The sequence below is a fragment of the Cinclus cinclus genome, chromosome Z (assembly GCF_963662255.1).
Source record: "Cinclus cinclus chromosome Z, bCinCin1.1, whole genome shotgun sequence".
Lineage (NCBI taxonomy): Eukaryota > Metazoa > Chordata > Aves > Passeriformes > Cinclidae > Cinclus > Cinclus cinclus.
The window spans coordinates 46,834,015-46,861,158 of record NC_085084.1 but is presented as its reverse complement, the minus strand read 5'-3'; the positions used below and the strand labels follow the sequence as shown (position 1 = coordinate 46,861,158).

Genomic DNA, 27,144 nt, shown 5'->3' with positions numbered 1-27,144 from the left:
ATATTCATATCAATTCTGGTTTGAAAGCTAACATGAAAAGCCAGACAGTTGTCTGAGTCAGAATTTTCTAAACTATTTCTTAAAAACTTTTTTTGATGAGTCTTTGATTTTATGTCTCCAGTCCCCTTCAGAAAAACAAGGCAACTGAAGACTTGCATACTAGGCAATAAGCAGTGTAGTTCTTAAATGTGGCCAAATACAGAAAGAAGTATGGGCTTGTCCCAGCTGGATTTTGCCACATCTGCTTGGCTTTTCTTTCAGAGAGAAGTAAAGAAGGGAAATCAGCTTCCTATATGGTATTAGAAATCTTACTAGACAACTTAACCAAATCTAATCCAGGATTTGGTTAGAGAAGACTGTTGTTTTAATTTTAAATACTTAAATACTGCTTCAATATTTTTAGTAATATTATGACTGGGCATTTTAATTTAAATTATTATAGTATACTAAATACAGAACATTACTGAAGTATTTTTTTCATTAATAATTGACTTTTCTTTCTAGGAAATTTAATTTACAATCCATGAATGCTTTAGAATAGTACAAACTCAGTGCATTGAACAACAGATGAAATAATGTGTGTGATCTCATATTTGAGTTATGGATATATTTTTTCATGAAACCCAGCAAGAAAATAGCTGTGCCAGTATGGAGCCACCCTTGGGTGTCTTTGCTTTGTTACAATGCAAGACTATTTAGGGTGGATGTCCAGCTGTACTAATGTAGTAGTACTGCATGAAAAAAAAAGAAAAAAAAAGAAAATAAAAAAAAGTACAAAATTCAAGCATATTTGCTAGGGGCGAAAAAAAGAATAATCAATGTTTTAAATATTTACATTAATATTTGCTACTGTACATATAGTTAACACAGTCACAAAAGAAGAGGTTTTTAGGTAAACTCTAGACAGCTAGTATGTTGATTGTTTTGTATATTTCTTCACTTTCTTCCTCCCTTCTATCCTCTCTGTCTGTCTTCATCATAGTATTTGGGGTTTAACCTTTTGCAGGCAGCTTGTGAACGTACCTATTTCCAGATCCAAGTGTCAGGACTGAGTGTCTCTGAAAATTTTCACTGAAACCTGCATCAAGGAAATATGTGTACCAACAGCCATGGTAGCTGGAGCAGACTGCATTCACCCTGGGCAAAACCCTTAAACACAGCCTCCGTTTTGAGCAGATACTTGCTTAGCCAAAAACAAAGTCCTTAAAAAAAAAAAAAGTCAGCTGGAGTAGAGGAAACAGCCAGCACTCTGTTTGGATTGCAGTGTGTGCTCAAGTGTCTGCCCTTCATGCTAATGGGAGAGCTTGGGACCACTATCAGGGGGTAGGAGAGCAGAAGGCAACCCAGGTACACAGCATCAGGACAGCGTCTGGACAAAGGGGTTTCATCACCAACTTTCCAGCCATGGGCAAAGGCCAATTTTTTTTGTATTAGATCATGGATATGGTCAGTAATGTGTTGTTTGCAGGCCAGTGTGTAAAACAGCTTACTTAGCTAATATCTAAGTCTGACTTTGAGCAATAGACCTCAGGGAGGGAGGAATCTGCAGGTAGAGTACACTGTAATGTGAATGGTAAGGCTTGCCTTGAGCAGGCTTCAGTATTAGGCAGCTGGGCCACAGTCCAGCACAGCTGTAAGCTACTGTAGGCACCATCATGACCACTCCAGGTCAGCCCACTTCTCTGGTAATGCATGCACATCAAGAGATAGCCTGTCATAAGAGCAGAGGAAGACTCTGGTGACAAGGATGAGAAGTGATTGTACGAGTACTGTGTCAGTCACTCACTGTGCTCTTCTGCAAGCCCAAGGGCAAGGTCTAGTAAAATCTCTGTGGATGTTTCCATATGGAGCAAGAGGATATTGCATAAGCTTATATATAGCTGCTCATGAGACAAGTTTGAGAAGTAGCATTCAGCCCTCAGCTCTGCAGCTGCTCTAACTATGTATGGCCTTGTCATGGAGCCACCAAGACACTGCTGTGATGTGAAACACTGTCCTAAAGTATCTTGTTTCATGCTAGCCACTAACTATATCAGCTTCTCCTCATACCCAGATGAATGTCCTCTTGCACACGCTCACTTTCAGTGGCAAATGAACAACCAGTGCAGAAGCCATTTGCCTTATGCTGTGCTATCCTGAAGCTTGTGGCATACATTTAGGATGCCTCACGGGCTGAGGCTGATCAAAGGAGAGATCAAAAGAAATTCTGCTCCACTAACAGTGCAAAGACTCAAATGAAGAAGGTCCTTGGTGGCCATTAAGATTCTATAAAAGACCTGGTGTAGTGTGTCTGCCACATGGACTAAGCAGTTAGGAGCAATGGGCTGAGAATACTTCAGCTGAATCTCAGAGACTGACAAGGCAATGCGCATTTCACTCATTTATATCACATGTGTTCATATTCCCCAAACTAGGTAAGCCTTGCATTTATCTTGACTGGCAGAAATAGGAAAAGAGATGCAATGAATTCTGATTTACCATGGCTAATAATGGTATTGAAGGGCCTGTAGTGATTTGTTCACAGTCATTAATTTGATTTCAGTGGTCACAGCTGCACTGTTCTGCTTCTTCTTTCCTCAGTCTGTAAAACAGGAATAACAGCAGGTGTGAGTCACCACTGCTCTTACCCCAAAAGCACATGCAGTCATTTTGCTCTCACCTGATTTTCAGGAAAACAAACTTTAGACCCATATTGTTCCAATAGCCTCTCTCCTCTTCTGCAAGCACCTTTTGTTTAACCTTCACTCACATGATCTGTTAATGAAGCCCAGCCTATAACTTTTGAGTTTAAAAATAATTCCTCACCTCATTCACAGTCTCTAACCTTATCATGTAAATGCTTTCCAGCATGTCAGCTTGCCCTTTAGACACTACTGCTCCAAGAGACGCAGATTTGTTTTTCATGCTGTGCAACTGTTTACAATGGCTTGCCAGTAGTACAAACATCATAATCAAACACTAAAAGATTTATACTTCTCTGACTTTATTACTGCTCCTGTCTCACAACCGAAAAGTTGGATGATTAAACAAAATCAAAATGGGATTTCATATATGAAATAGTATGTGAAATCCTCTCACACCTTCTTTGAAAGCTGTTAAAATGCTTTCACTGTGATCTGTAGAGTACTGATGAGCAGCAAAAAATTTATCTTGGTCAGAGGAATTTTACAATAGGACTGGATTTACAACTTCCAACTTGTTAGAATAAAATTTTAAATTAGGAGAGTCAGGAAATGGTAAATACTTTTGACTATTTTTTTTTAAATCCTTCTTAGTATAAGGAAGAAAAAATAGCATTTGCCTTTAAATTTTAGACAAACATCAATGCAATGTGAAAATTAGTCTGTATTTCTGAACTTCTACATCAACAATTCAAGATGATACTTCCCTGCATGCTCCCGCTATTTCCCCTGCTTAGTTTTCAAATCTCCCAAAACACAGAAATTATTACATGCCAGAAATCAGGAAGAGACATTGAGTAATGAATGAGGAATCAATCAGATTAAAGTTTACAATTTTAAGCTTGTGAGTTACCCCTCATGGTCAAAGCTTCAAAGCTAACTTAAAGCTCAGTATTTAATGTCTATTACAAAAATAAGGTAAAAGAAAAAAAGAAAGCAAAATAATACTTTTTCCCCACACATATACAAAAAAATACCTTCATCAAAAAACCGAGCAGGAACAGAATACTGCTTTTGAGAAACCCTAATTCAGATGTAATGGAGGACCCCCACCCGGTCTTTCCTGCAAGGCAAGCAATCCCTTGCATCATTTCCAAAGTCCTGTGACTAGGTGAGACATTGAGATGCAAACGAAGTCGTCTCTGCCTCGGGGGCCAGCAGAGAAGCTGGAATGTGGTTTCTTATCTAGTACTTGGGTGAGGAAATGGTGATTCTGGTAGATCACAAGACCACTGGAAACAAAGAAGTTCAGAAGGATTGTGTCACTGTTTCTCAGTCATCTCCCAGGTCTTCTGAACACTCACAGAACCCTACCTGGGTTCTCTTAAAGCAAGTACTGCTTCCTTTCCTAACCTAACAGAGATGCAACTAACCTCATTATGGATTCTGCTCCATCTGGAGCAGTTTGAATCTTATATTTTACTAGGGAGAATCCAAAACAAAGATTCTTAAGAAGCTACTTATGAACGAATGCTGGTAATCCCAGAGGGACATCATAAACTCCAGAGCCACTTCACATCTGTGGTGAGGAATGCCTGGGCTGAGAAAGAAAGCTGGTTATTTTCATGGAACTTCACAGAAGAGAAACCACTCATGTTTATTTGATAGCCTTTTTCCCAGGCATGCTTAAATGAATTTAGGTGGAAAATACCTGCAGTTCCTAAAACTTCTCTGACTGCCATTAATAATAAGTATTAAAGCAAGCAGCATAAGGATATCCCTACTGCAATTGTTTTCTCACATCCTCCCAGCTTTCTGAAGCAGTTGCTCTGGTTTTTGAAATTTACTGTGCTTTTTTCCTGCAAGAAGAATCTTTGCAATAAGGTAGAAGAAAATTGTAATTATTTTTTAAAAAAAGAAAGTTGGCCTGTATTTTTTAAAGTTTCATTTTCCTAAAGATGAATATGACTGGTATTTCTTACATACAAATCAGACTCTGGGATGTAAAATCAGCACAGTTTTCTCTACAATGTAACTATGACTTTCTAAACAGAATCAATTTTTGGATAAACAGAAGTATATATGAGACTTGAATTTTAAAATTGGTTTTTATTTTGTTTTTTTGTTTTGTTTAATTTTGTTTTGTTTTCATACCATCTAATGGAAGCTGGTCAGTAAAAGCTTGCTATGAAATAAAATAATTTGTATTTTAGGCTGTATAACACTAAAATACATCTTGACTGAGACCATGTTCCTGTAGAAATCTATTCTTAAGCCACAGTATAGTAGAGTGAAATGACAGAAACTAAATTGTAAGGTAGAGGACTTTAATGTTTGTATAAACAAATGTGTTCACATGCATAGCTTTTTAATTAAACCAGTCCAGTATTTTTATTTCAGGAACAAAATCCTGAATTCAGTCTCAATAGTAATGCAAAAGCCCATCCAACACTTTGACTAAACAAAATAAATGTCCTCCTACCTTTGTTGTTCAAATAAAATGGCATACAAACAAACCACTGTTTTTACTTCAGCAAAGATCATGACTCATGAGTTATCTTGAGACTGCTGGTCTGGAGGAGCTGCTTGTGCACACAGTCTTGTCACAACTGAGTGTGATATAGCTTATTCTGTTTACGTTGCTCAGATGGTTTTCACATTTTGCCAGCCTCCTGTAGCTTGGCAAGACAATTGCCATTACAAAGGAGCTTAGCTTTTCTGATTGCTGGGTTGTCTTTGGACAGATGCAGATTGGTCCCTTCCTCTGTGTATTTGTACCAGAAGAACATAGAACGGCAAGGATTTAAAAGTACCAAAAAAGTTTCAAAAGTCCTGGATTCAAATAAGTAGATTGGTTCCAAAGGGAGAGCATTGTGTTGAACATGTGTGATGCAGCAACTTGTGCAGTATTAAGCACACCTGGTAACTGCAGCAGCACATCTCATATTGATGAGATCTGGCCTTGGAGATTAAATGCTGAACTGACTCCTTCAGCTTCAGGGGCAGCACACCCGCTGCTATGCAAGTACTTGGCACTATTTGAAATGTATGGGCTCTGTTATCTGGTAACTTGTAGGGCCTGATAGCTGCAGCACAGTTGGCAAATTTTTGTCTGCTGCAACGGTGACATGACTAGTTATTAAAAAAAGGTGTTGTTCCTATATCTTAGAAGAGTGGTATGCCTTTGGCAAAATACCTGGAGTTTTGCATATTCCTCAAAAGCTGAGGCTTTTAAAAATCTATTTGGAAAGTTAACCTCTGAAATGGAGAGATTTAAAGTAAAGGAAAAGTGTCTTCCTTCCAAGTTATATCTTTGGATTATTGCAGACAGTTTGCCGACTACTGTGATTAGCACGTCTAGCTAGGTCTCTTCTGGACTGCATGGCATCAACTGAGCTTTTACGCAGAGGAACTGAAGAAGCTCTTTATTTCACCCCTTCTCTCTGCTAACCTAGAAGGAGTGCATTGCTCAGTCCCCACACAAATGTTTTCAATAGAGCAAAGGCTGCTACGGCTGGTGTGACTGCAGCATATTGTCACAAGGTTGCACAGTTTGATGGAAAATTATTTTTATCAGCATCTGCCCAGTTATTACCTGTAATTGATGCCACTGACCCTATGCTCACTTCAGCGGACCATCGCCACATTGGGCTTACAGTTTGGCTTGTGAATACATTGTGGTGCACAGGCAGGAGCAGCAGAGACAGTAACAGAGGGATGCCTAGTAGCTCTGTAACATGGTGTTTTCACCTTGCCTGAAATAATGAACAGCTACTGCAACACGGCTGTCAGTATTCACGTTGATGCATTATAATAAAATTCTCAGAGAGGAAATGCGCATCCAGGATTTGGAGGTGGTCCTAGTTCAGCTTCCTAACACAGGTTTCTCAGTGGCCACTCTTGTGATGACCAAATCCTGACCATGGCTGTTCCTGTGCTGATTTCCCTTGTTTATGCTTACATTTTTGCACCTGGGCTCTCAAACATCCTTAGCAAAATATCTAGGGAATTTATATATCCTACACAACACTTACAATTCAGTACAAGCCTAAGTCAACATGCTGAAGGTGAAAGTATTCTTGTCTCCTTCAAGGATTTCAACAAATTCTCAGCTAGGATTTTCTCTGTACAGTTGTTAAATAAACTTGTAGGGTCAATTTACCTTCACAGTAAATATGGTGTTTGACTCCTGTGTGTGTGTGTGCACCAAGAGTGTTCAGGAGAAGAGAATAGTACAGTGTTATCATATGTTAGCTGATTGCATGGTAACTTCCCCAAAGAGACAGTACCTCATATCATCCAGAAAAGCATCAGTTTGTCTTGGTGCATCTCAGGGCATTACAGAACAGCAGACATGTGACTTATGGTGCAAGACCTCCTGCAATTTAGACATTACCTCCTGTCATGCCAGCTAAACTCCCTGTCCTTTAAGAAAAGAACTTATTGTCCATAGTTCATTGGTAATTTACTTGTGGCCTTTCAATGCTCAGTCAATACTAGATATGATTGCATAAACAAAGCTAACTTAAATAGGACTGAGAAGTCCAATTGCACAAAAAACATCAGCAAAAAGATGTTAAGTAAAATATTTTCAAATGCCATACATTTCAGAAAAACCCAAAACCCAAGATAAAATTGTGAGTTAATCAAACTAGATGATGTTATATCTAACTCTCCTGAAGCATTTAAATGTGAATTGATTATGAAGTGAAAAGTTTCATGCTGGAAAAATGCAAATGCATAGGGGACTTGTACTTTAAAAAGACGAGATAACCCTTCCAACATATCTTTATGTATTTGGCTCTGTAAGGTTTCCTTAGGCCAAAGAGTGCTCCGGAGATAATCTGGAAACATATATTGCTTGTTTTAGCAATATACTGTGTGTCTTAAGGCATCAAAAAAGTGAGAAGTACATATCATATGATTTCTTCCTTTTCACTGTTGTGCAATAGTCTGCAAACCCTGATTTTTATACCAAATATATGAAAGTTTATAAGCTAAAGCCATCAGCAGTGCTAGCTCTACATGGGTTTGAGGGTGAACCTCATACAACTTGCAGTTATTCTACTACTGTAGACAAGTTCCCAGTTAAAAATCAAAGTTTATCTACTACTGCTTACATGAAAAGCAAGTCCACGTGTAAACCTGCTAGTATCTCATTTGTGTTGCAACTCTTGATGTCACAGTGTTTTCCAGTAGGTATTACTAGACACTATGCAAATAAACACTAGCCACCACTGGTGTTAAAACACCTTTTACCAAGGTTGGGTCCAGAGGCAGAAAAAAAATAAAATTAAAGCAAACAAACAAAAAACCAAACCAAACAAACAAACAAAAAAAACCCCCACCCAAACAACTAAGGCCGTTTTTGGACACTAAAACAGGGGGGAATAACCTTTTATTCCTGGAAATGTTTCTGGCAGCAGTGTCACCGCCATGTTGCTGTGCCCAGTGGGAGATGCTTCCCCGCAGCTACCTGGAGCCAGCCTCATGGAAGTGGCCCTGCCGGGCGTGTTCCACAAAGGCTCTGGCAGAGCGGCAAAGGCAGCAGCTTCGCAGTCCCAGCCATGAGGAGCGGGCTGGGGCTGCCGGGGGTACCCAGGGCCGGAGACCACCGGGGCCGCACGGCAACCGCCGCAACGACCTGTCCTGAGCAGAAGCCCTCGCCGGGAGCACACGGATGGTGCTGCGGCTGCCAACACCGGCCATTCGTGTCCCTTTGCCTCCAGACTTTTCCCTTCGTTCTGCCAGCTGCCCGCTTTAAGTCCCTCCAGGTTAAATTCCACCAGGCTTAGCGTGCTGCCACTATCTCCGGCCCGACAGCGCTCGGAGTAAATACTTAGATAAACATTGCCCAATCTAGAGGCTCCGGCGGTACAGGATGCCCCCAGGGAGGCCCCGCATCGCCCCCGACCCCATCCCGGGGCCGACGCGGGGCAGCCTCGGCAGCCCCCGCCCCGCCCCGGGCCCGGCGGGAGGCGCGGCCCGGCCGGCCCGGCCGCCAATGGGTGCGGCGGGGCGGGCACGGCCACGACCGGGATAAGAGGGCGGCGGAGGCCGAGCGTTGCCGGGCAGAGGAGTCTGAGTGCAGCGGCGACCCTTGAGCGTGGTGAGAGCGGGCTGCGAGGCGGGGGCTTGTGGAGAGGGCCGGCCTCGGCCGCGTCCTTGTCCCGCGGTGGGGCGGTTCCTGCCGGGAAGGAGCCGCCATTCCAGCCGCTTCCTCGGGAGGCTGCCGACTGCACGCCCCGCGTCCCGGCCCCGCCGCCCAGGCTTGTTTACAGTCGCGGCCGAGGGCGGGGCGGGCAGCGCGGGGTGCTCGGGTCCGGGCGCTGGCCGGCGGAGGACGCGCGGGCGGCCTCGGGTCTGGCATCCCCCGCGCTCAGGGCGCCCTGCCTGACCGCTGTTCCTTGGCAGGTCTGCCAGCATGAACCCCTTCGTGACCACGCTATGCCTCTGCTTGAGCGTGGTTCTCGGCGCGCCGAGACTGGACCCCGAGCTGGACGACCACTGGGAGCTGTGGAAGTCGTGGCACAAGAAGGACTACCATGAGGTGAGCCCCCGGGCTGCGAGCGCCGAGCGCACGGGGCTGGGCCCCACCAGCTGAGTCATGTCTGCTTTGTTACAACGCCTGCTATGGGCAGCGCTTGGCAAGCATAATCCTTCTCTTCCCTGGTTCCTTTCCTATGTTTGTGTATTGACTCAGCTGCACTGTACTTCTTGTTTTTCTTGTGAAGGCGACAAAAAAAACCACCTCTTAACACCGTTCGCGCTTCCCATTCGAGTAGTCTACACTTTCCCGAGTATTATGAGCCTTAGAAAGCTTGTTGTTGTGCAGGAGAACTTGGTTTGAAATGCCTACTTGAAATACGCTGGTTTTTTGGCCCCTTAGAGAGAGGAAGGCTGGAGGAGAGTGGTATGGGAGAAGAATCTGAAAATGATTGAAATCCATAATCTGGATCATGCACTGGGAAAACACAGCTACAAGTTGGGAATGAATCAGTTTGGCGACATGGTATGTATAGAGGCATGTAATGTAGAGTTCTAAGTAATGGTGTGTAATAGATAGCGACTGTATATATTGGTTTGTTTTTCAGACAACTGACGAGTTCAGGCAGCTGATGAATGGTTATACACACAAGAAGTCAGAAAGAAAATACAGAGGATCCCAGTTTCTTGAGCCCAACTTCCTGGAAGCACCACGATCAGTAGATTGGCGAGAGAAGGGATATGTAACTCCAGTTAAAGACCAGGTACTATCTGATAGTGAATTTCTAACCAGTTACAGGTCCAGTTTCCTGAAAGCTACCTCCACTTTCATAGAGGAAAAACATTGTACCTGTTTAATGGTGCCTAGTACAAGCTTACAAAACTAAGCACCCTTTTGTACCTGTCTGGGTTGGTAACTTACTTACTGTTTCACTTTATACTTCAGGGTCAGTGTGGCTCTTGCTGGGCTTTCAGCACAACAGGAGCTCTTGAAGGGCAGCACTTCAGAAAAACTGGCAAACTTGTTTCACTGAGTGAACAGAATCTGGTGGACTGCTCTCGCCCTGAGGGGAATCAAGGTTGTAATGGTGGTCTCATGGACCAGGCTTTCCAATACGTGCAGGATAATGGGGGCATTGATTCAGAGGAATCCTACCCATACACTGCAAAGGTAGGTGGAGTAGCTGAGCTTGTGTTGCAGGTGTCATGTCTTTCGGAAAAAGTTGTGTGTTGGGAAAACTCATACCTAGAAAGAAAAAGGTCTGTATAGAGATCAGTGTATCTGTCATTCACGACTTCTAGCCCTGGTAGGAATCACATACTGCACTGGTCTTTGAGGGCAAAATCTTGACAGACCAGTTGGGAAAATTGGGGCAAGTATCCTTATCCCTCCCCCTCATTGCCCTTCTATCATGCCTTATCTTGGTTGCCACACTAAACCAAGAACCCAGCCCTTGTCAACAGTGCTGCTTAGTGGTAGGACAGCAATTAATTTTCCCATAACTGACCTATTACAGAGTTGCTACCTACAAACCATGTAGTTCTTGTGGCTGGTGTCAGCTGGGTTTTTAACAGCAGTTGCTGTTAATGCCTTGAGTTCTGTTTCTGGACTAAATGTGCATAAATAGAGATAATGGACCAGCTTTTAAAATCCCTCTAATGGTCTGTTGAATGTTAAACAGACACAAGAGGATGAAAGAGCAGTAGTCAATTGCAGTATCAGCCCATAGTTTGTGATTTTTCACCTTTTAAGAGTTCTGCTCACTATAGAGGATCTTTTCTTTCTGCTTTTGTGTTGTCTGAGTGGGCAATAGCAATACCATTTGTTGTGAATAACACTGGATCTGGGTTCCTGTTTACCTGTGTCCCTGTAATCTTAACTTTTTCCTAATCTTGGCTGTTCTGGAGATCCCAGTGTATTATAGGAAGTGCCTAACTTGCTGAGTACAAAAAAAGTAAGCAACTGAGCTGTAGTGTGTGTTATTTTAGTTGGGGAAGTGACTTTAGTACTAACCTACAATGCAGGCAAGGGAAGGATGTGCTTCCTTGAGTCTGTTTCACATGACCTGGAGGCCTTCCAAACGAGGCCTCCCCTCACCTCTCTCCTGCTGTAAATGTATGTGACATCAGCAGTGCAGGCTTGGCCATAAAAAAAAGCCACCCTCCCCAAAGCAAATACAAAACACCCACTAGAAATGCCCCCCCCAAATGGTGTATGTAATACAAATTCCTAACTTTTAAATCATTCTGTACAGCTTTTCAAACTATGACATGTTAAAATTGTGGATTTTAAGTGCTTGTTCAATGAGCAGTTTCTGGATTGCTTAGTAATTAATGAATATTTGGCTTTCTTCCATTGCCCATTAATGCATTCTTTCCTTCCTGTAAAGATACTTGTCCTGCCCACCAAAGAGGGCAGAGTTCCAGAATGTGATGGCCCTCTTCACCTCAGTAAAGTTGGTGGGGATTTTTTTTTGGCCCCACTGTCATTTACCTTTTCTCTACTTTTGATAAATTAAGAAGCAGTTCTACTATATTATCCTTGCAAGGTGCTGCTGAGGCAATTGGATCCTCTTCAGACCCTTGCTTTCAAAGCAGCAACTACCTACTGTGTAGTAGTTCTGTGCTTACCTGTGTGTTGAACGCAAAACTGTGTTAATAACTACAGCTTTCTCTACTTAGGATGATGAGGACTGTCGCTACAAGGCAGAATACAATGCTGCTAATGACACTGGCTTTGTTGACATCCCTCAAGGACATGAAAGAGCTCTCATGAAAGCAGTTGCAGCTGTGGGTCCAGTGTCTGTTGCTATTGATGCAGGCCATTCTTCATTTCAGTTCTATCAGTCAGGTGGGGACTTGTTAATTACATTCATTCAGAGAACTGAATTTTTTTAATTACTCAGTATTCATTACCCTACAGTTAAATAGATTTAAAAAACATGTATGATAACTTAGAAGTAATTTTAATTCTAGGTCAGGTTTTCCACGTATATTTCTCTTGCATATATGTCTACTTGTCCCTCAGTTTTGGCCATGATAAAATTTGCTTACAATTCCTTTCTTGAACTTTGAAGCAGCTGTGCAACGTTTAAGTCGAAATACACAAAGCTTCTTTTGAGAGACAAGGGTTTTCTAGACATGATTTTGCTCATGAGTGAACTTGCACCTTTTCAGGTATCTACTATGAACCAGACTGCAGCAGTGAAGACTTGGACCATGGTGTTCTGGTTGTGGGTTATGGCTTTGAAGGGGAGGATGTAGATGGGAAGAAATACTGGATTGTTAAGAACAGGTAAGATCTGTGTCATGTGTCCAGGGGACAATAGAAGGTAGTTTATCACTTGTATGGCAATAGTTAGAGACAGCAGTAATTAAAGTCTGTGTGTGGGAAATCTCGAGATTTGTTTTCAGACTGTGTGATATGACAAAAGGTAAAATACAGCTTGTGCTGCTGGCAGCCAAATAAAGTAAGCCTAAAGCAGCCATCTTATTCTACTTGTTCAGTTAATACAAGGGAGCTCAGTGCTGAAACAGCCTGTGAACCTAGTAGATAATAAAGCAGTGGAGCAAAGAGGGGAGCAGGAGGAAGCCTGCTTGTAGGAGTGTAATGGATTTTTTTTGGAAGCACACTGGAAGAGTGCTGCTCACTTCTGTGAAACAGGATAATACTTGAACTTTAAAGATGGAGTTATCCCCTAGGTTGGAGGGGAAATAATTAATGCCGAAGGGCACATCACATGAGGTTGTCTCATGTTCTCAGCATTACTGGGGCACCACCCTCAAATGCAGTTTGCAGCCTTTGACTTCCCTTAAATTGCCTGGGAGCAGTGTCTGAGCTTCAGGCACCTGTAGTCAAGGTTTGCACATCAATGTGACTACCCCGTGAGAGAATGGCTGCATTCTTCAGTTCTGTGATCCCAAGAATGCTTCCTGGGAGCCTTTTAATTGCTGAAAAACATTTAAGTTTTTGGCTGCAGCTATCTTGGATTTTCTCCAAGTGTGTAAGGCAGCAGTTTTCAGTTTTAAACACTTAATGGGGGAGGGCAGTAAATAAGTAACTTCTGAATATGTAAACAAACCTTTTGCTTTTCAGCTGGGGTGAGAAGTGGGGTGACAAAGGATATATCTACATGGCTAAGGACAGGAAGAACCACTGTGGAATAGCAACAGCTGCTAGCTATCCGCTTGTATAATTTGAAGACTGAACATTTCAGTACAAGAGGGGATTTAAACTGAATGACCAAACCCATGTTCGCATGTGGTAGCCTTGTGTCTTTCAAAACTCAACTTGATTTTTAAAACTCTTGAAGTATATTTTACATGTTGGTGACATGCCACTTGTTTAAATTAATGTAAATGTTGGTATGTAAACAGCTTGTAATATTGCTGGCTTTTGACTGCTTAATCCAATAGATTCTTTGTATTTTTCCTTTTTTTTTTTTTTTTTTAATTGTAATGTGTCCGAAGGTTTACTTTTTAAATAAATACTTAATTTCCACTATACACTGATGACTTGGCATTTTGGTCTTCTTTTCTACTTGGGGGACTTTTGTCAGATGAGCATCCTAAATCATACTCTTAGGTGGAGTCTATATGTGTGTACCTGTCTCTCCATCAGTCACTAAAATGCAGCCCTCTCAGTGGATGGCTAATAGCTTTTACAAAAAAGGGTAGAATTTGATACAAATAATTTAAAAAGGGAAGTGGAAAAATATCTCTGGTTTCTTGTGTCTCATAACAAAGATCTTCAGTCTTGTCATCTTCTGTATGCAGCATCTGATCTTCACTTAGCATTTAATTGTTAGTGTTTTCTTAATGGCACCTCAAAATACCACACATGTAGTTGGTACAGTTATGTGCTTTTGAGCATTTTAGCAGGAACACCCAAAACACACCTGGACTGTTCGGAGGCCTTGTGTCTGAAGATATGTAGGACACTAGATACTGTCTTCCCCCTCTACCAGCGTCAGATTTCAGGAGAAGAAAGGGGGGAATAAGGGAGAAATTATCTCCCTATGGAAACTGACATTGGGATGCTTTGTTACCTGTGTGCTTGCTGCTTGGCTTAACTGAGGTGATTTACACAGTGCCCTGTATGTCCTTTTCTCTCAGCAGGTACCACTGCTGCTGAAACACGCATATTAGCTGTTATGTACTTCTGTTCAGGTGTGATTTGGGCTTTGATAGTAGAAGGCGTGGCATGGCTTTTGGGTATTGTCATCTACTCTTGGTCTTGGGCTGTGGGTGAAGGCGGTGTAGTTCTGGAACATAGCTAGCATGAGTTCTAAGTTGATGGACCCACAGGTTTTTGTGGACAGTATCTTTCAAGAGCTGATAGCCATGCACACAAAGGAACATTTGGACTAGAACTTGTGGACAATTTCCTTATTATTGATAATGGACATCTTCAGGTTGCATTTAATAAACTCTTCTAAAGAGAAAAATAAGGTGAGTTTTCCATAATAATGAGTTGTTCATGTGCTGCTTGTAGATGAATTCTTTCAACCTGAATTTCCTGACAAGTTTGGTTTGTTTTTTTTTTCTTTTTTTTTTTTTTTTTTTTCTTCAAAGGAAGAGCCTCACTCAGCCCTGTGGCTATTTAACAAGCAACAGAGTAGAAATACTGGTTAGAATTTAGCTATTAAGTTGACTTGCTAAGCTAGTTATGGAAAGCATCCACACTGCTTGGGGAAGCTGTGAAGCAAATGCAGAACTCACCAGGTGGTCCTCTAAAGGCTGATAGTCAGAAGAAAATCGCAATGCTCTGTACATTCAAAATGAGAGCCAGGAGCAAAATGCTGCCAGAAAAGTGGCTATAAACTCCTTATACAGAAGATAATTTTTATTCTTGCTGCCAGAACTGGCAATGGACTGACATCTGTTTTTCTCAACATTTTTTTAATCCTGGAAGCTGATGTTACTGTGAGCCTGGTAGAGCTTCATGCTTTGGGTTTTGTTTATGGGCTAAAACAGGAGTGAGACCAGTACAAACCTCGCTGGGACTTGAACTGCTTAAAAAAATGAGCAGCAGGGAAAGGTGTTTGGTTGCAAAATCCAGGATTAAAAAAAGTTGCTGAGAAAACAAGGTATTTTTTGTGAGCAGATGCGAAATGAAAAGGAAGTAACTTTCCAAAGCATCTGCATGTGAATGGGCATGTAGCCCACAAGAGAGGCATCAGCCTTTGACTTTTTCAGAAAAAAATGTGATAATGCAGCTATTTGTATGGATTAAAACTTGCTGACTTCTGGCTGAACATCCTCCTCAGAGTGGAATAATAAGGAAGGGGACAGGGTAAGTCAGGTCATGTAGATAACTCAATATTTACACAATCTGAAGTAACAGCTTCACCCAGAATTGCCTTGCATGACACTATAAAGATTAAAATTTTTGTATAAATTGCAGTTTGTGCAAGTTTTTTTCTTAGGAATACAAAGAACACATTTCAAGAATAATATTAAATCTGTTTTTGTGATTCTATTGTAGTGGCCCTATCTTTTGTAAAGCTGTTTTATTCAGAAATACTATAGTGAAGTAGAAAATTATTTCATAGTGGTATATATGCTGCTGGGGAAAGTGTTGTCCTTCTTCAGAGTTGCTCCTTTGTGAAGATACAGCAAATGCACATTATGTGTGGTCATGGAAAGCTCCAGAGCTCTTCCCAGACAGCTATGGTAGTTAAAGCTCTTGATTTCTCTCCAAAGCTTCCCTTGGTTATGTAATCCTACTGATAGCTGAAGCTGCATTTTTTAAAAGATGTGTTACTTTAAAATATACTAGTGCATGTGTATTACCAGTAAAAAATTCTATCTATACTGCCTGATTCAGGCCCTGTCTAAATTACAGCTACTGTTGTTAATGGGGTCTTGTATACATATCTAAATACGTGAGCTGGGCACTATATTGCATGTTAGATGGCAGTTCTGCACAGTGATAAACCTTTGCAGTCCTTGTTTGCTAGCATCTTAATTGTGAAAATGCACTTTTTTAATGGAATTCAGGAAGGAAAAAAAAAAATGTTTTGCAGTAGGTTTTCATATGCTGATGCTTCTTATATTGTTCTTATCCTAAAGGTCTCTTAGCAGTTTCTCTGTTCTTCTTGAATGTATTTATCATGCAGTGGACCTGAGTTTTTAAAGACATGTATTTTTGAGGCAAGGAAAGTAATGAAATTAAAATATTTCACTTAACACATGAAATTCTTACTCTTTAGAATCTGGTGGGAAATGAATTTAATTGTAATGTAGGCAACTATTTTCCCTTAAGAGCACTCAGTTTCTCATACTGTCCAATTGCTGACTAGAATGGAATTTTGGTGTGTTTTTTTTTAATGTGATTGGTTTTTCTTTGCTAATGTTAAATCAATTTTCAAATATTAATAGTGAAACAAATTTATTTTTCTGCTACACAAGCCATGCACTAAAGTAATTTTCAAAATGCTTGGAAGAACTATGGTGACAAAATATTTGTCATTTCATGCTGTGAAAAACTTATGAGAAACAATTATCAGTGAAAGCTTTCTATAATGGAAGATTACCTGTTGATCTGCACAACAGCACTCAGAAAATTCTGAGACAACTAGAGACACAGGAAAATGGGAATATCCACTTCAAAAAACCTTAAAATGAGTTTCTGAATATCAGTTATGCAGCATTTGCTCCTTAATCACCTTGATACAATAACAAATCCTGTCATATATGTCTTATGCTTATCTTATATTACTTGTTTTTACCTACAAGTAACTGACAGCAGTTTCTGGCTATAACCAAGGAACTGAGCATACCTGGAAGGCTGTCATAATGTAATCTGATGTTTCTACTTTCTAGCTCTCTTTGGACTTCACCAAAATGTACGACAGATTGAGCACTGATTTTTATTTGCTGTCCATCCAATACTCTAGTCTTTTTGCTGGGAAGTCATAGCACACAATGCTGACTCAACTAGTAAACTGTTTTGAAGAAATAATTGTTTAAATCAGTAATGGGGATGTCATTGTTTCCTAATCACAGTTTTATCGAATCACAAGTGAAATTTTTGGTAAGTGCAGGGGCTCCTAAAGCATTTTGAAGAAAGGCTAAAAACATTAACTAAATTTCATTCACAATTCACGAAACTGAACTTAGGTGATACTCAATAAGGCCCTTCTGAAAACAGACAGGGAGCCCTACCAGGAATTTCAGTTGGGGGAGCAGGAGGGTTGGCCGCAGGGTGGAGACCTGATCCATGGATTGATTAGTTTAGACAGGAGTCTCAGAAGAATCTCAGAAGATGCCACCTTCATTTGTGAAGTCACTAGTGAACTTGACTGGTTTGGGTTTTTTTTTTTTTTTTTCAAGTTCGGTTGCAGAAACATTTATTGACCAGTGATCTTAAAACATGATTTCTGCAATGCTTTTTATTTCCATTGTGCCTGTTTTCGCTGCCAGCCCCTGTGCACAAAGGAGCAAAGAAGCCATGGCAATGGCCATTTTTAAAATCCTTACTGGATTCTTTTTTACAATGCTTCTGCCTTGTTTTGTTCACTGGTAGTTCTCACCGCCTCTAGGAGACCTAAAACCTACTTCTAAGTGGAACCTGTTAGACTTTCCCAATGAAGTGATGCTAGGAAACACATTGTAGAAGTAACACTCTGTGTTGTCAGGTGTGGTGCTGCAGTGCTGGTGCCTGGTGTCTTCTGCAGTCCTGGTTTGGGAAGAAGTGGTCAAAGATGGAGCTGAGTCAGAGAGTGAGCTATTCCCCTCCCCACCACCTTCAGAAGGCTGTTCTTGTTAAGGGTGGTTTTGTCAGGGAAAGATTGTTGCTGGTCTGAGAGCTGAGTGAGGAAGAGATGCTTTTCTAGCCTCATACATATTGTTCATATGGTTAGCAACACTTTGGACACTCACCTGTGTTTCAAAGTTCTTTGTCTGTACTATTGGGTATTCTCCCAGAGTGAGAATGGTTTAGGTGTGCTCCTCTGGGGTGCCACTGAGGGCCATCTAAAGCTGTTACAGCTATTACTTCCTACCTCTGCTAGGAAAAAATGCAATCTCAGGAACTGCCATGGAAATAATCTAAGTTCTACTGATTAATTGCTACTGAAATCTTCCGGCACAGCATGCATGCCATGACATAGAACTGTTTAAAATAAATGCTGGGCTACTAGACACTCAGACTGACTTAGAGTGTCTGAGAAGTTGATGCTGAAATGGGATGTTGAGAACCCCTTGAGGCTGTAGCATGTCTTGGAACACACTTGATTTTGCTTAATGCCAAAGGTCAAATGAGGCAGCTTCAGAGCTGCCAAGTCAGGTGCTTTTTCCCACAAAGGAAGGGCACTTCTAAGCATATGTCTGTAATAGATCAGTTCATGCTGCTGATAACAAAGCACAAAAACACCCCTAGATATGGCTCCCCACAGAACTCTTAAAACACTTCATTGCTGTGTTTGCAGGTGCCCATTTTTGCTAGATATAGCAAAAGAAGAAAACAACAACAAAAAAACCCCAAAACAAACAAAAAACCCCATCAAAAACGAAACCACACAGCACAATCTTTTACTGTAATAGTACAGCAATGCCAGAATTGTGAATGCAAGTTCTTCTCAATAGCTGTTTTAACATTCCTTCTGCTCAGCATGTTTAGCAGTATTGCTTTCCTTATTCAAGCATGAAGCATAAACTGACAGCAGGGTTTTTTTGGAACAGGAAATATATACTGGAAACATCAGTTCTGTTGTAAAATTGCATTGGCTTTTGGAGATTTATAATAATACTCTTATAGTTAAAGAAACATCTCTCTCTGTTTGTATAGAAATTCCAATGCCTTGTGCAACGGTTAAGAATAATCCTGCTGCCTTTTTCCTATTTGTTGCTTGCTAGTGACAGGAATAACTGGAGAGGACCTGTGTTTTCTGATTTAGTGCTGTTGTGAGCATTTCTGTCACATTTCTCTCACAATGTAATAGAGTATTTCAGAAGCAAATCTTGTATACACAAGATGCCCATCGGGCATACTTTTGAAGTAGTATTTCTGTGGCCATATTTCCAGACATTTCAATGAACTTTTTAGCTCCTTTTTGTTAGTAATTCTGCAAACCCAGAGCAATGGAAACTCCCTCCACTCTGAATTTTTAATCTAAACTGACACAGAGTTGAAAAGTGGGAGAGGAAGAAGGCCAAAAGCAGTGAGGCTGCCTGCCAGAGGGCAGGCAACTGATTAGCAGCTGTGGGTGTGCATTTTCAAGAACGTTAGCCTCCCCCTTTGGCTTTGTTTTCTCCCAGCACATCTTCAAAAGAGCTAAAAGTAAACATCCCCATTGGTGTTCTTCTACTGTGTTTAAATTTCAGATCTACATTTGTCTGCATGACCCTTTCCACTTATCCTCCCTGCTTTTGTTTGAGCAATCTCCTTTTTCTCTCTCTGTGCCGGCATAATAAATCATGCTGTGTTGTTAAAAGAGGGAGAAAATTGTCAACACAGGAACAGAACAGGAAACCCGGCTATGAAAAGGGCAAAAGACAGATGGTACATCAGCCGGACGGTGTCTCTGAGCTGTGCTGTCAGAGCACACGGTGACAGGGCCAGTGTCGCACAGCTGGGCGTGGAGAAAAGCTGACCTCTTTTTTCCTGGGCATGTGCTAACGGTGTATTGGGGCGTCTGCTGAATCGATGAGACATGGTGAGCAGTCATGCCCGGGCTGGGATTAGGCTGGCCGTGCACATTCAGCCTGAGCATAGCTGACCCAGTAATTGAGCGGGCACATTATCTCCTTTAGAGGTGTCCCTTCCAAAGTGATAAAATGTTCACTGGGTGATCTGCTCAGCAGCTGACAACAATTCTTAGGCCAAACTCTTGTTCATCAATGTGGGAGTACATAGCTGTCTTGGCCAATACCCTTTGTGAGCTGGCCCACCAGACAGCCTTCACTGAATGCTATGGTCAGAGCTACAAAAGCTGCTGCCAGAAACAGGTTGCTGGGCTCCTGATGAACAGAGCCTTGCAAAACCATGATGCAAATCACTGCATTGGATGAAAGCAACCTCCTCAGGGCAGATTGCAGTGGAAAATCCTATCTCTATGGAGTATTAAAATCAATTCACTTGAATCAGATCACATGCTTGGTTTGAGGTTTTTGGGTTTTTGTTTTCTGAAACCACATCTGTATTTGTTGAAAGCTAGGAACAAAAACCAATGGTGTTTTTGGTAGTGATACGTGGGGTATATGCGCATTGTCCATGATGACATGAAACCTGAATGGTAGGGAATGTCTCATCAAAACTTCAGGTGTTCTGTACCTCTGGGTAACTGTGTGCATATCCTCTATCTCAGTGTTCATTGACTCTCTGCTATTCCCACTTTTGGGCCCTGGATGTCTCTGGAAAATAGATACTTTTGCCTTTGCAGTCTCACAGAAGTTAATGACTTTCTCATCTTTCCTGCTATTAAACCTCCTCTTCTCTTGCAGGGGCACCAATCCCCCTTTTCTCACAATGAGTCTATGTGGTACTATCCATGTCAGCTAAAAGATCTTTCTTGTTCTCTGTATCTAATGAGCTGGCATTTTATAGATAAAATTGCCTGCCTTTTCCAAAAATATGAGTTGGCTTTATTAAAAAACCAGCAAAGCTCCCCCGTGTATGTTTTGTTGAAAACAGAAAAAAGTTTCAACTTTTGATAAAAATGCTCAGAGACACATTTGATCCTACACTTCAAAGAGCATCTGCATTTCAGCTGCCTTGTTTTCTCAGGGATGGGTGAGGTCCTGCTGTGTAGTGTCCAGGATCAGCTCCTCAGAGTGCTGGGCTGGCAAGGCAGCAGTACAGGCAGCCAGAGTGCTGCAGGAGTAGTGGGAAGCCTGCCAGCCCAACCTGTTCTCTGATCCCCCATCTTGTGATTTCAGTCACAAGGCCACCTCTCTGTGACTGGCTGCTCAGACTAACTCAGTTTCCATCAAAGAAATTTGTGAACAACTGCTCATTTATTAGAGGCTGGTGGGGTTGCTGTGCTTTCTTGTGTTATTTGACTTCACTAGGTTTAGGTAGTTTGCCTTTATTTTACTTCTGAAATAGGTGCAAATGTTCCAAATAATTGTAAAGAAGAATTGTGTTTGGCAACAAGTTAGACAACCAGTGCTATAACAACACATATATATGTATGTTACCGTACAAATAGTATCATTACTCATTTCTGCATTTATTCGTATATAATTTTATGCCAAGAAGCTATTGAATATTGATACGTAGGCACATATGTGACCTAATATTTCGTTCACATATGTCCGTTCCTTCCTGCACCTGGCATTTCCACGTATTTTCAGTTTTGCATCATGCTTATGAATATCTGAGAAATAATATTGGGCATTGCTGACTTCTGCATCTGGAGGCATAACATCATCATGAAAATATCATCATGAACACTGCCTGCTTCTCCCAACAGTCATGATGGCAGCTTGTGGTGCATCCTCTTTCACACCATTCCAACTACTCAAAAGCCTCTGATTCTTAAAAAAAAATAAAATCTCTGTCTTGCTTTCTCAGCAGCCCATGGAAGGAAGTTGTGGCCCAGTGTTGCAAGGGTTGCATAGGTGGTGTCCCATCCCCCCACAGTTAAACTCTGCAGAAATGGTCTGAACTAGTATCACACTGCACAGGGAAACTTTAAAACTCACCCTGAGCCTTTAAGAAGGACATTGTGCTGTGGTGTGGTTGCAGGGTTGTGCTACATATAGCAGAATACATACAAGTATTTAGTTTGATGAGGTAGATCAGAGCAGGATTCCAGCAAAGAATATCCACTCTTAACACAGAATAAAGTTGCTGCTTTCTTAATCTGCATTTGAGGCTTGTATGGGTTGCTTTTACAGAGCTGATATGGGTATCTTTGTAAGTACCAGCCACCCAGCAGCCTACAAACTGGGAGCGTTGTCATTTAAGCATCAGCAGCCACCCAAGCAGCAGTTGTTAGTCAGAGCAGTGTCCCAGCACTAGCCCCTCCACTAACAAACTGAGGAAAAAGCAAATTGTGGGGGAAACAGCAGCTGGGATTAGATCTAGGTTTTGCTGTGAAACTACACTTAAATGAAGGCAAGCTGGATGCTGTAAGGCTGACAGTAAGTAGGGCACTGAATGACTGACACATGGTAGTGTGCAGGTATATATATCCTGCCAGCAGGAGCAGAGATCTTAACCCCTAGACTGGGTACACCCACTGCAAAACAAATTTTCAGCATGTCCCTAAGTGGTAGTATTTAGAGGCCCTGTGGTTACACTGAGGAGTGCCACATCTCTGTTCTTGCCTTGTCAATTCTCCTGCCCCCTTGGGAATAGGACCAAGTTACCAAAGACCCTTCTGATGTAAAACTAGTATTGTTAACTTACTTACACACTGGCCTCAACTTACACTTGGTTTTAGGTTTCCTACTTAAAAAATGCAATGGAGTTCTTCAATAAATTAGCGACATCAACATCTTTTTTGTGTTCCTATATGGAGACTCAGAGAGAGAGAGAAAGAATTACTATATATATATATATGTATTCCTTGTACATTTTTTCACAAGAAAACTGATTTATTAGTTTCAATAATCAAGGTGCAAAACTGCATCATGCAATAAAAACATTTTATTACCTAAACAATCTTTGTGGTTTGTTTTTTTTTTTTAATTCCTCTTCATTCTCCAGGATTTAAGCGTTGTTTTTGTTCTGCTCGAGATAGTAGAGCTTTGGGAAGCACTTGATGAAGAACAGAATAAACAAGTACACACTGTACTTGCTGATCCTGGGCAATTGTCACAGCTTTAACAAGTGCCAGATAAAAACCTGCAGAAAGAGTTCTTTGATACCTGAACTAACACTGAAATCACATCCTCAACTCTGGGACAGCCATAGCTAAGGGTAAATACTCAACCTGAATAATTTCCTGTCTTGCTTTTGTTCAGCCTGCCTCTTCTTTAGCAATAATGAAACACATTTGTAAGCTAGTAACTGTTGGATTTTCTTGGCAGGAGTATTTTTTACTCCTCTCTATGTCCTAATATAATTCAAAGAGTGTTCTTAATAAAGTTTTCTACTAGCACAGTGGGAGATATGTATCAGGGGTGAAAATGAGAAGAGGGTACAGGAGTCGTTTACATCAGGGAGGGTGCCTAAGGAAACATTCATATAATGAGATAGGAGAGCTGTAAAGAGGTTTAGACAGGAGGGTCTAATACTTAAAGTGACCTAAAGCCCAGTTTTCACATCCTTATCACTTAATGTAATCACACATTTATTTTAATTGATAGTTTTTGCTCTCATTGGTCAATGACTGCAAGTTTCATAGTGGATTTCTGATGACCTTAGGCCAGCATCAAGTCTGAGATGTAGCACCACAGCACCTACAGGATGGATGGCTATAGCAGCCTAGAAATGTCAGAATCATGGAATCATTAGGGTTGGAAGGGATCTCTGGAGATCATCCAGACCAACTCTCCTTCAAGGCACAGTCAGCTACATACAGGATTTGATTGTCTTCAGAGAGGTAGACTCCAGGACAATCTGTTCCAGTGCTCTGCCACCCTCAGTGTAAACAAATTTTTCCTCATGCTGAGGTGGAACTTCCTGTGTTTTAGTTTATGGCCATTGTTCTTCATTCTGTCTCTGGGTACCACTGAAGAGTCTGGCACCATCCCCTTGCACCCACCTTTGAGATATTTCTATGTGTTAATGAGATCCCCCCTCAGTATTCTCTTCTCCAAACTGAACAGGCCCAGCTCCTGCAGTCTCTCCTCATACGAGAGATGCTCCAGACCCCAAATTATCTTTGTGACCCTCTGCTGGGCCCTCTCCAGTAGCTCCTTGTCTGTCTTTTACTGAGGAGCCCAGAACTGGATACAGCATTCCAGATTCAGCCTCACCAGGGCCAAGTAGAGGCACAACTCCTTAAGCCTTCTGGCCATGATCTTCCCAGTGCATCCCAGGATACCCTTGGCCCTCCTGGCCACGAGGGCACTGCCAGCTCATGGACAGCTTGTGATCCACAAGAGTCCCAGGTCCTTCTCCACAGAGCTGCTCTCTAGGAGTGACCCCTGACCTGTGCGGGTACTTGGGGCTGTTCCTCCCCAGGTGCAGGACCCAACGCTGGCTCCTGCTGAACTCAACTTCTCTCTGTCCAACTCTCCAGCATATCAGGGTCCCATGGAATTGCAGCAGAACCTTCAGGTGGATCAGCCACCCCATCAGTTTAGTGCTACCAGCAAACTTGCTGAGGGCATGTTCTATCCCTTTCTCTGGGTCATTGAAAAGTTGAACAAGACTGGTTCCAGGATTGATCCCAGAGAATGCCACTGGCTGTGGTCTCCAGGTGGATTCTGCTCTGCTGATCACAACACCCTGAGCTCTGCCATTCAGCCAGTCCTTGATCCACCTCACTGTCCATTCCTCTAACTCCCATTACCTGAGCTTATCTGAGAAGATGTTATGGGAGACAGTGTCAAAAGCCTTGCTGAAGCCAAGGCAGACAACATCCACTGTTCTCCCCTCACTGGCCCATGCCGCTGTGCTGTCACTGAAGCTTATCAGATTGGTCAAGCATGAGTTCCCCTTGGTGAATCCATGGTGACTACTCCCAATGACCTTATTGTCCTCTACATGCCCGGGCATGACCTCCAGAATGAGCTGTTCCATTCCCTCTTCAGGTATGGATATGAGGCTGACAGGACATATCTTCCCAGGTCCTCCTTATTGTCCTTTTTGGAGATTGCAGTAATGTTGACTTTCCTCCAGTCATCAGGCACCTGTCCTGCTCTCCATGATTTTGCACAGATAACGGAGGCTGGCTTAGCAACATCTGCCATATCCCGGGACACCCATGGGTGCATCCCATCAGAGTGCGTGGATTTATGGGTGTTAAGTCTCTCTAGCTGGTCTCCAACCCAGCCCTCTTAGGACAAGGGCAAACTTTTCCTTTCTCCAGCCTTCTTCTCTTGCCTCTGAGGTCTGAGACTCCTGAGGGCTGGCCTCACCAGTAAAGAGTGAGACAAAGGCATTCAGTAATTCTGCCTTCTCTGTGTTTTCATCACCAGGACACCCATCTGATTCAGCACTGGCCTGTCATTTTCCCTAATCTTCCTTTTGCTGCTGATGTACTTGTAAAAGCTCTTTCAGTTGCCCTCACCAGATTCAATTCCAAGTGGGCCAAGGTTTTCCTCATCTGCTCCCTGCATACTCTGATGATGTTCCTATAGTCCTCCCATAGGGCCTGGCTGTTTTTTCACATCCCAGAAATTTCTGTCTGGAAACTCTCTGTTCATCCATGGATCTCTACTATCTCCTTTGCCTGATTTCCTGCTCATAGGGCTTGACACTGGTCTTGAGCCTGGAAGAAGTGATGTTTGAATATTGACCAGCTCTCTTGGACTTCCTTATCTTCTAGAGCCTTATCCCATGGGATTCTTATAAGTAGACTTTGAAGAGGCCAAAGTTGGCTCTCAGGAATGTCACACAGGACCTGACTCCCAAGGACAAAGGGCTAATATGTATGTCTCAAATAGCAATAATCAGATAGTTATGGAGCCAACCAAGGACTGTTGATAATAACAACCAGAGATTGTTGGTAATACACACTGTGAGAAAGAACAGGGTGTGGCTACAGAAGGTGGCCAAACAGAAGTAGGGCAGCACTTTTCCAGGATAAACATCCTTGTTGTAACTCATGGAGATGAGGACAACACAGTGCAAGCACAGGTATGAGACTGAGAAGGGGGCATGCATGGGCTATAGGAGGCGATAAAGACCACCCAAGACACCTGAAGCCCTCTGACCCATATCAAAAAAGGTCTGAAAGAAAAGACTGTGCATGATAATTAATTCATATAGAAAATAAGTAAGTTAATTTCATGGCAGGGAAAAAAAGTGTCTTCACAAAGCCCAGGCACATGTGCGCCCCCTGTCCCTGGACTCCCCATCAGCAGGAGCCACGCTGGAGCCAAGACTCTCTCTCTGTCTCTCTTGCCTTCCCCCTCCTCTTTAATTCACCTCTCTCTCTCTTGCTGTGTCTCTCTCTCCTTCCCCTCTCTCTCTCTCTCCCTCTCTCTCTCTCTCTCTTTCTCTCTCTCTCTCTCTCCCCCTCCCCACACCCCTTCTGCTCTCTCCCCTTTTGCCCTACCTCTTTATCCAGACCCCACTGCTGTGTGCTTATTCTAGGAGATCAGGGACTAACTTGTATCAATTGTCATGCCAAGTGTGGAATTTACTAAGAAAGTTTTGTAAGCTGCTGCAGACCATCTAAATTTTGTTGTTCCCTTTGACCACAATCACCTACAAAATGTGAGTGCTCCCCAAGGACAGGACAACACAGTGACTAAGAATGGCAATATAACATGTAAAAGGGCAGGCTTCAATCTGAAATAAGAACCTTTCAAAGTAACAGAAAATGGAGGATCAGAGGACAATGCAGAGGACAACAGGTCAACAGAATAGCATGATTTGGGTGTCACACCCATAGCAATGGTTTATTGTAATTTGTGCTTTGAAAGATGTGTGTAAATAACACATGATATTTCCTGTCCTTATGAGAAATGAAATACCCTGGTAGCACTGCAGCCATCTCTATTAAATACCCAAAATATATATAATTCACAGCTTAAAAACACTGTTTCAGATAGCGTGAGACTTCTGCTCTTCTTACGGCTGTCAAGATAAAAAGCATCTGCAAGAAAGCCTCTGACAGAAAATCCAGATAATGGCATTGCAAATATTAATGTGGAAATCCTGTAGTGAACAATGCCATCCATACATGTAATGTCAGATGTAAAACTTCAGATCAAATGGGGATACTGACACAATTCACTTCGGTTTGTTAATATTATATAAAGTAAGTAGTTCCTGTTTCTCATTACTCTGTCTCTGCACTTGCCCTGCATAAATCAGAATTAAAGGATTTTTACACTTGCCTGCAACGAGAAATGAAATATCACTGTTTTTCCTGTTCTTGTAAGCTGGGACTTTCAATGAGAGATTGGTGGTAAATGCTAGAAGCCACCACTTTGAAAGGTAAAGCTTTTCTTGGAGACTGAAAAT

The 27,144-nt window shown here is 42.0% G+C and overlaps 1 protein-coding gene across 3 annotated transcripts; it reads left to right on the top strand.

Annotated features, from left to right (window-relative positions):
* Positions 1–8,636: 8,636 nt before the first annotated feature.
* CTSL (cathepsin L) lies at positions 8,637–13,613 on the top strand. Of its 3 annotated transcripts, XM_062513321.1 has the most exons (8): positions 8,637–8,730; positions 9,036–9,171; positions 9,511–9,633; positions 9,716–9,871; positions 10,054–10,278; positions 11,790–11,958; positions 12,285–12,402; positions 13,204–13,613. In XM_062513321.1, the coding sequence occupies exons 2-8, from the start codon at positions 9,046–9,048 to the stop codon at positions 13,301–13,303; spliced, it is 1,017 nt and encodes a 338-aa protein (XP_062369305.1). In that variant the 5' UTR covers positions 8,637–8,730; positions 9,036–9,045; the 3' UTR covers positions 13,304–13,613. The 3 variants fall into 3 exon arrangements, with proteins under 3 accessions (XP_062369305.1, XP_062369307.1, XP_062369304.1); XM_062513323.1 differs by lacking the exon at positions 8,637–8,730 and having other exon boundaries at positions 8,922–9,171; positions 10,054–10,287; XM_062513320.1 differs by lacking the exon at positions 8,637–8,730 and having other exon boundaries at positions 8,924–9,171.
* The last annotated feature ends 13,531 nt before the right edge of the window (positions 13,614–27,144 follow it).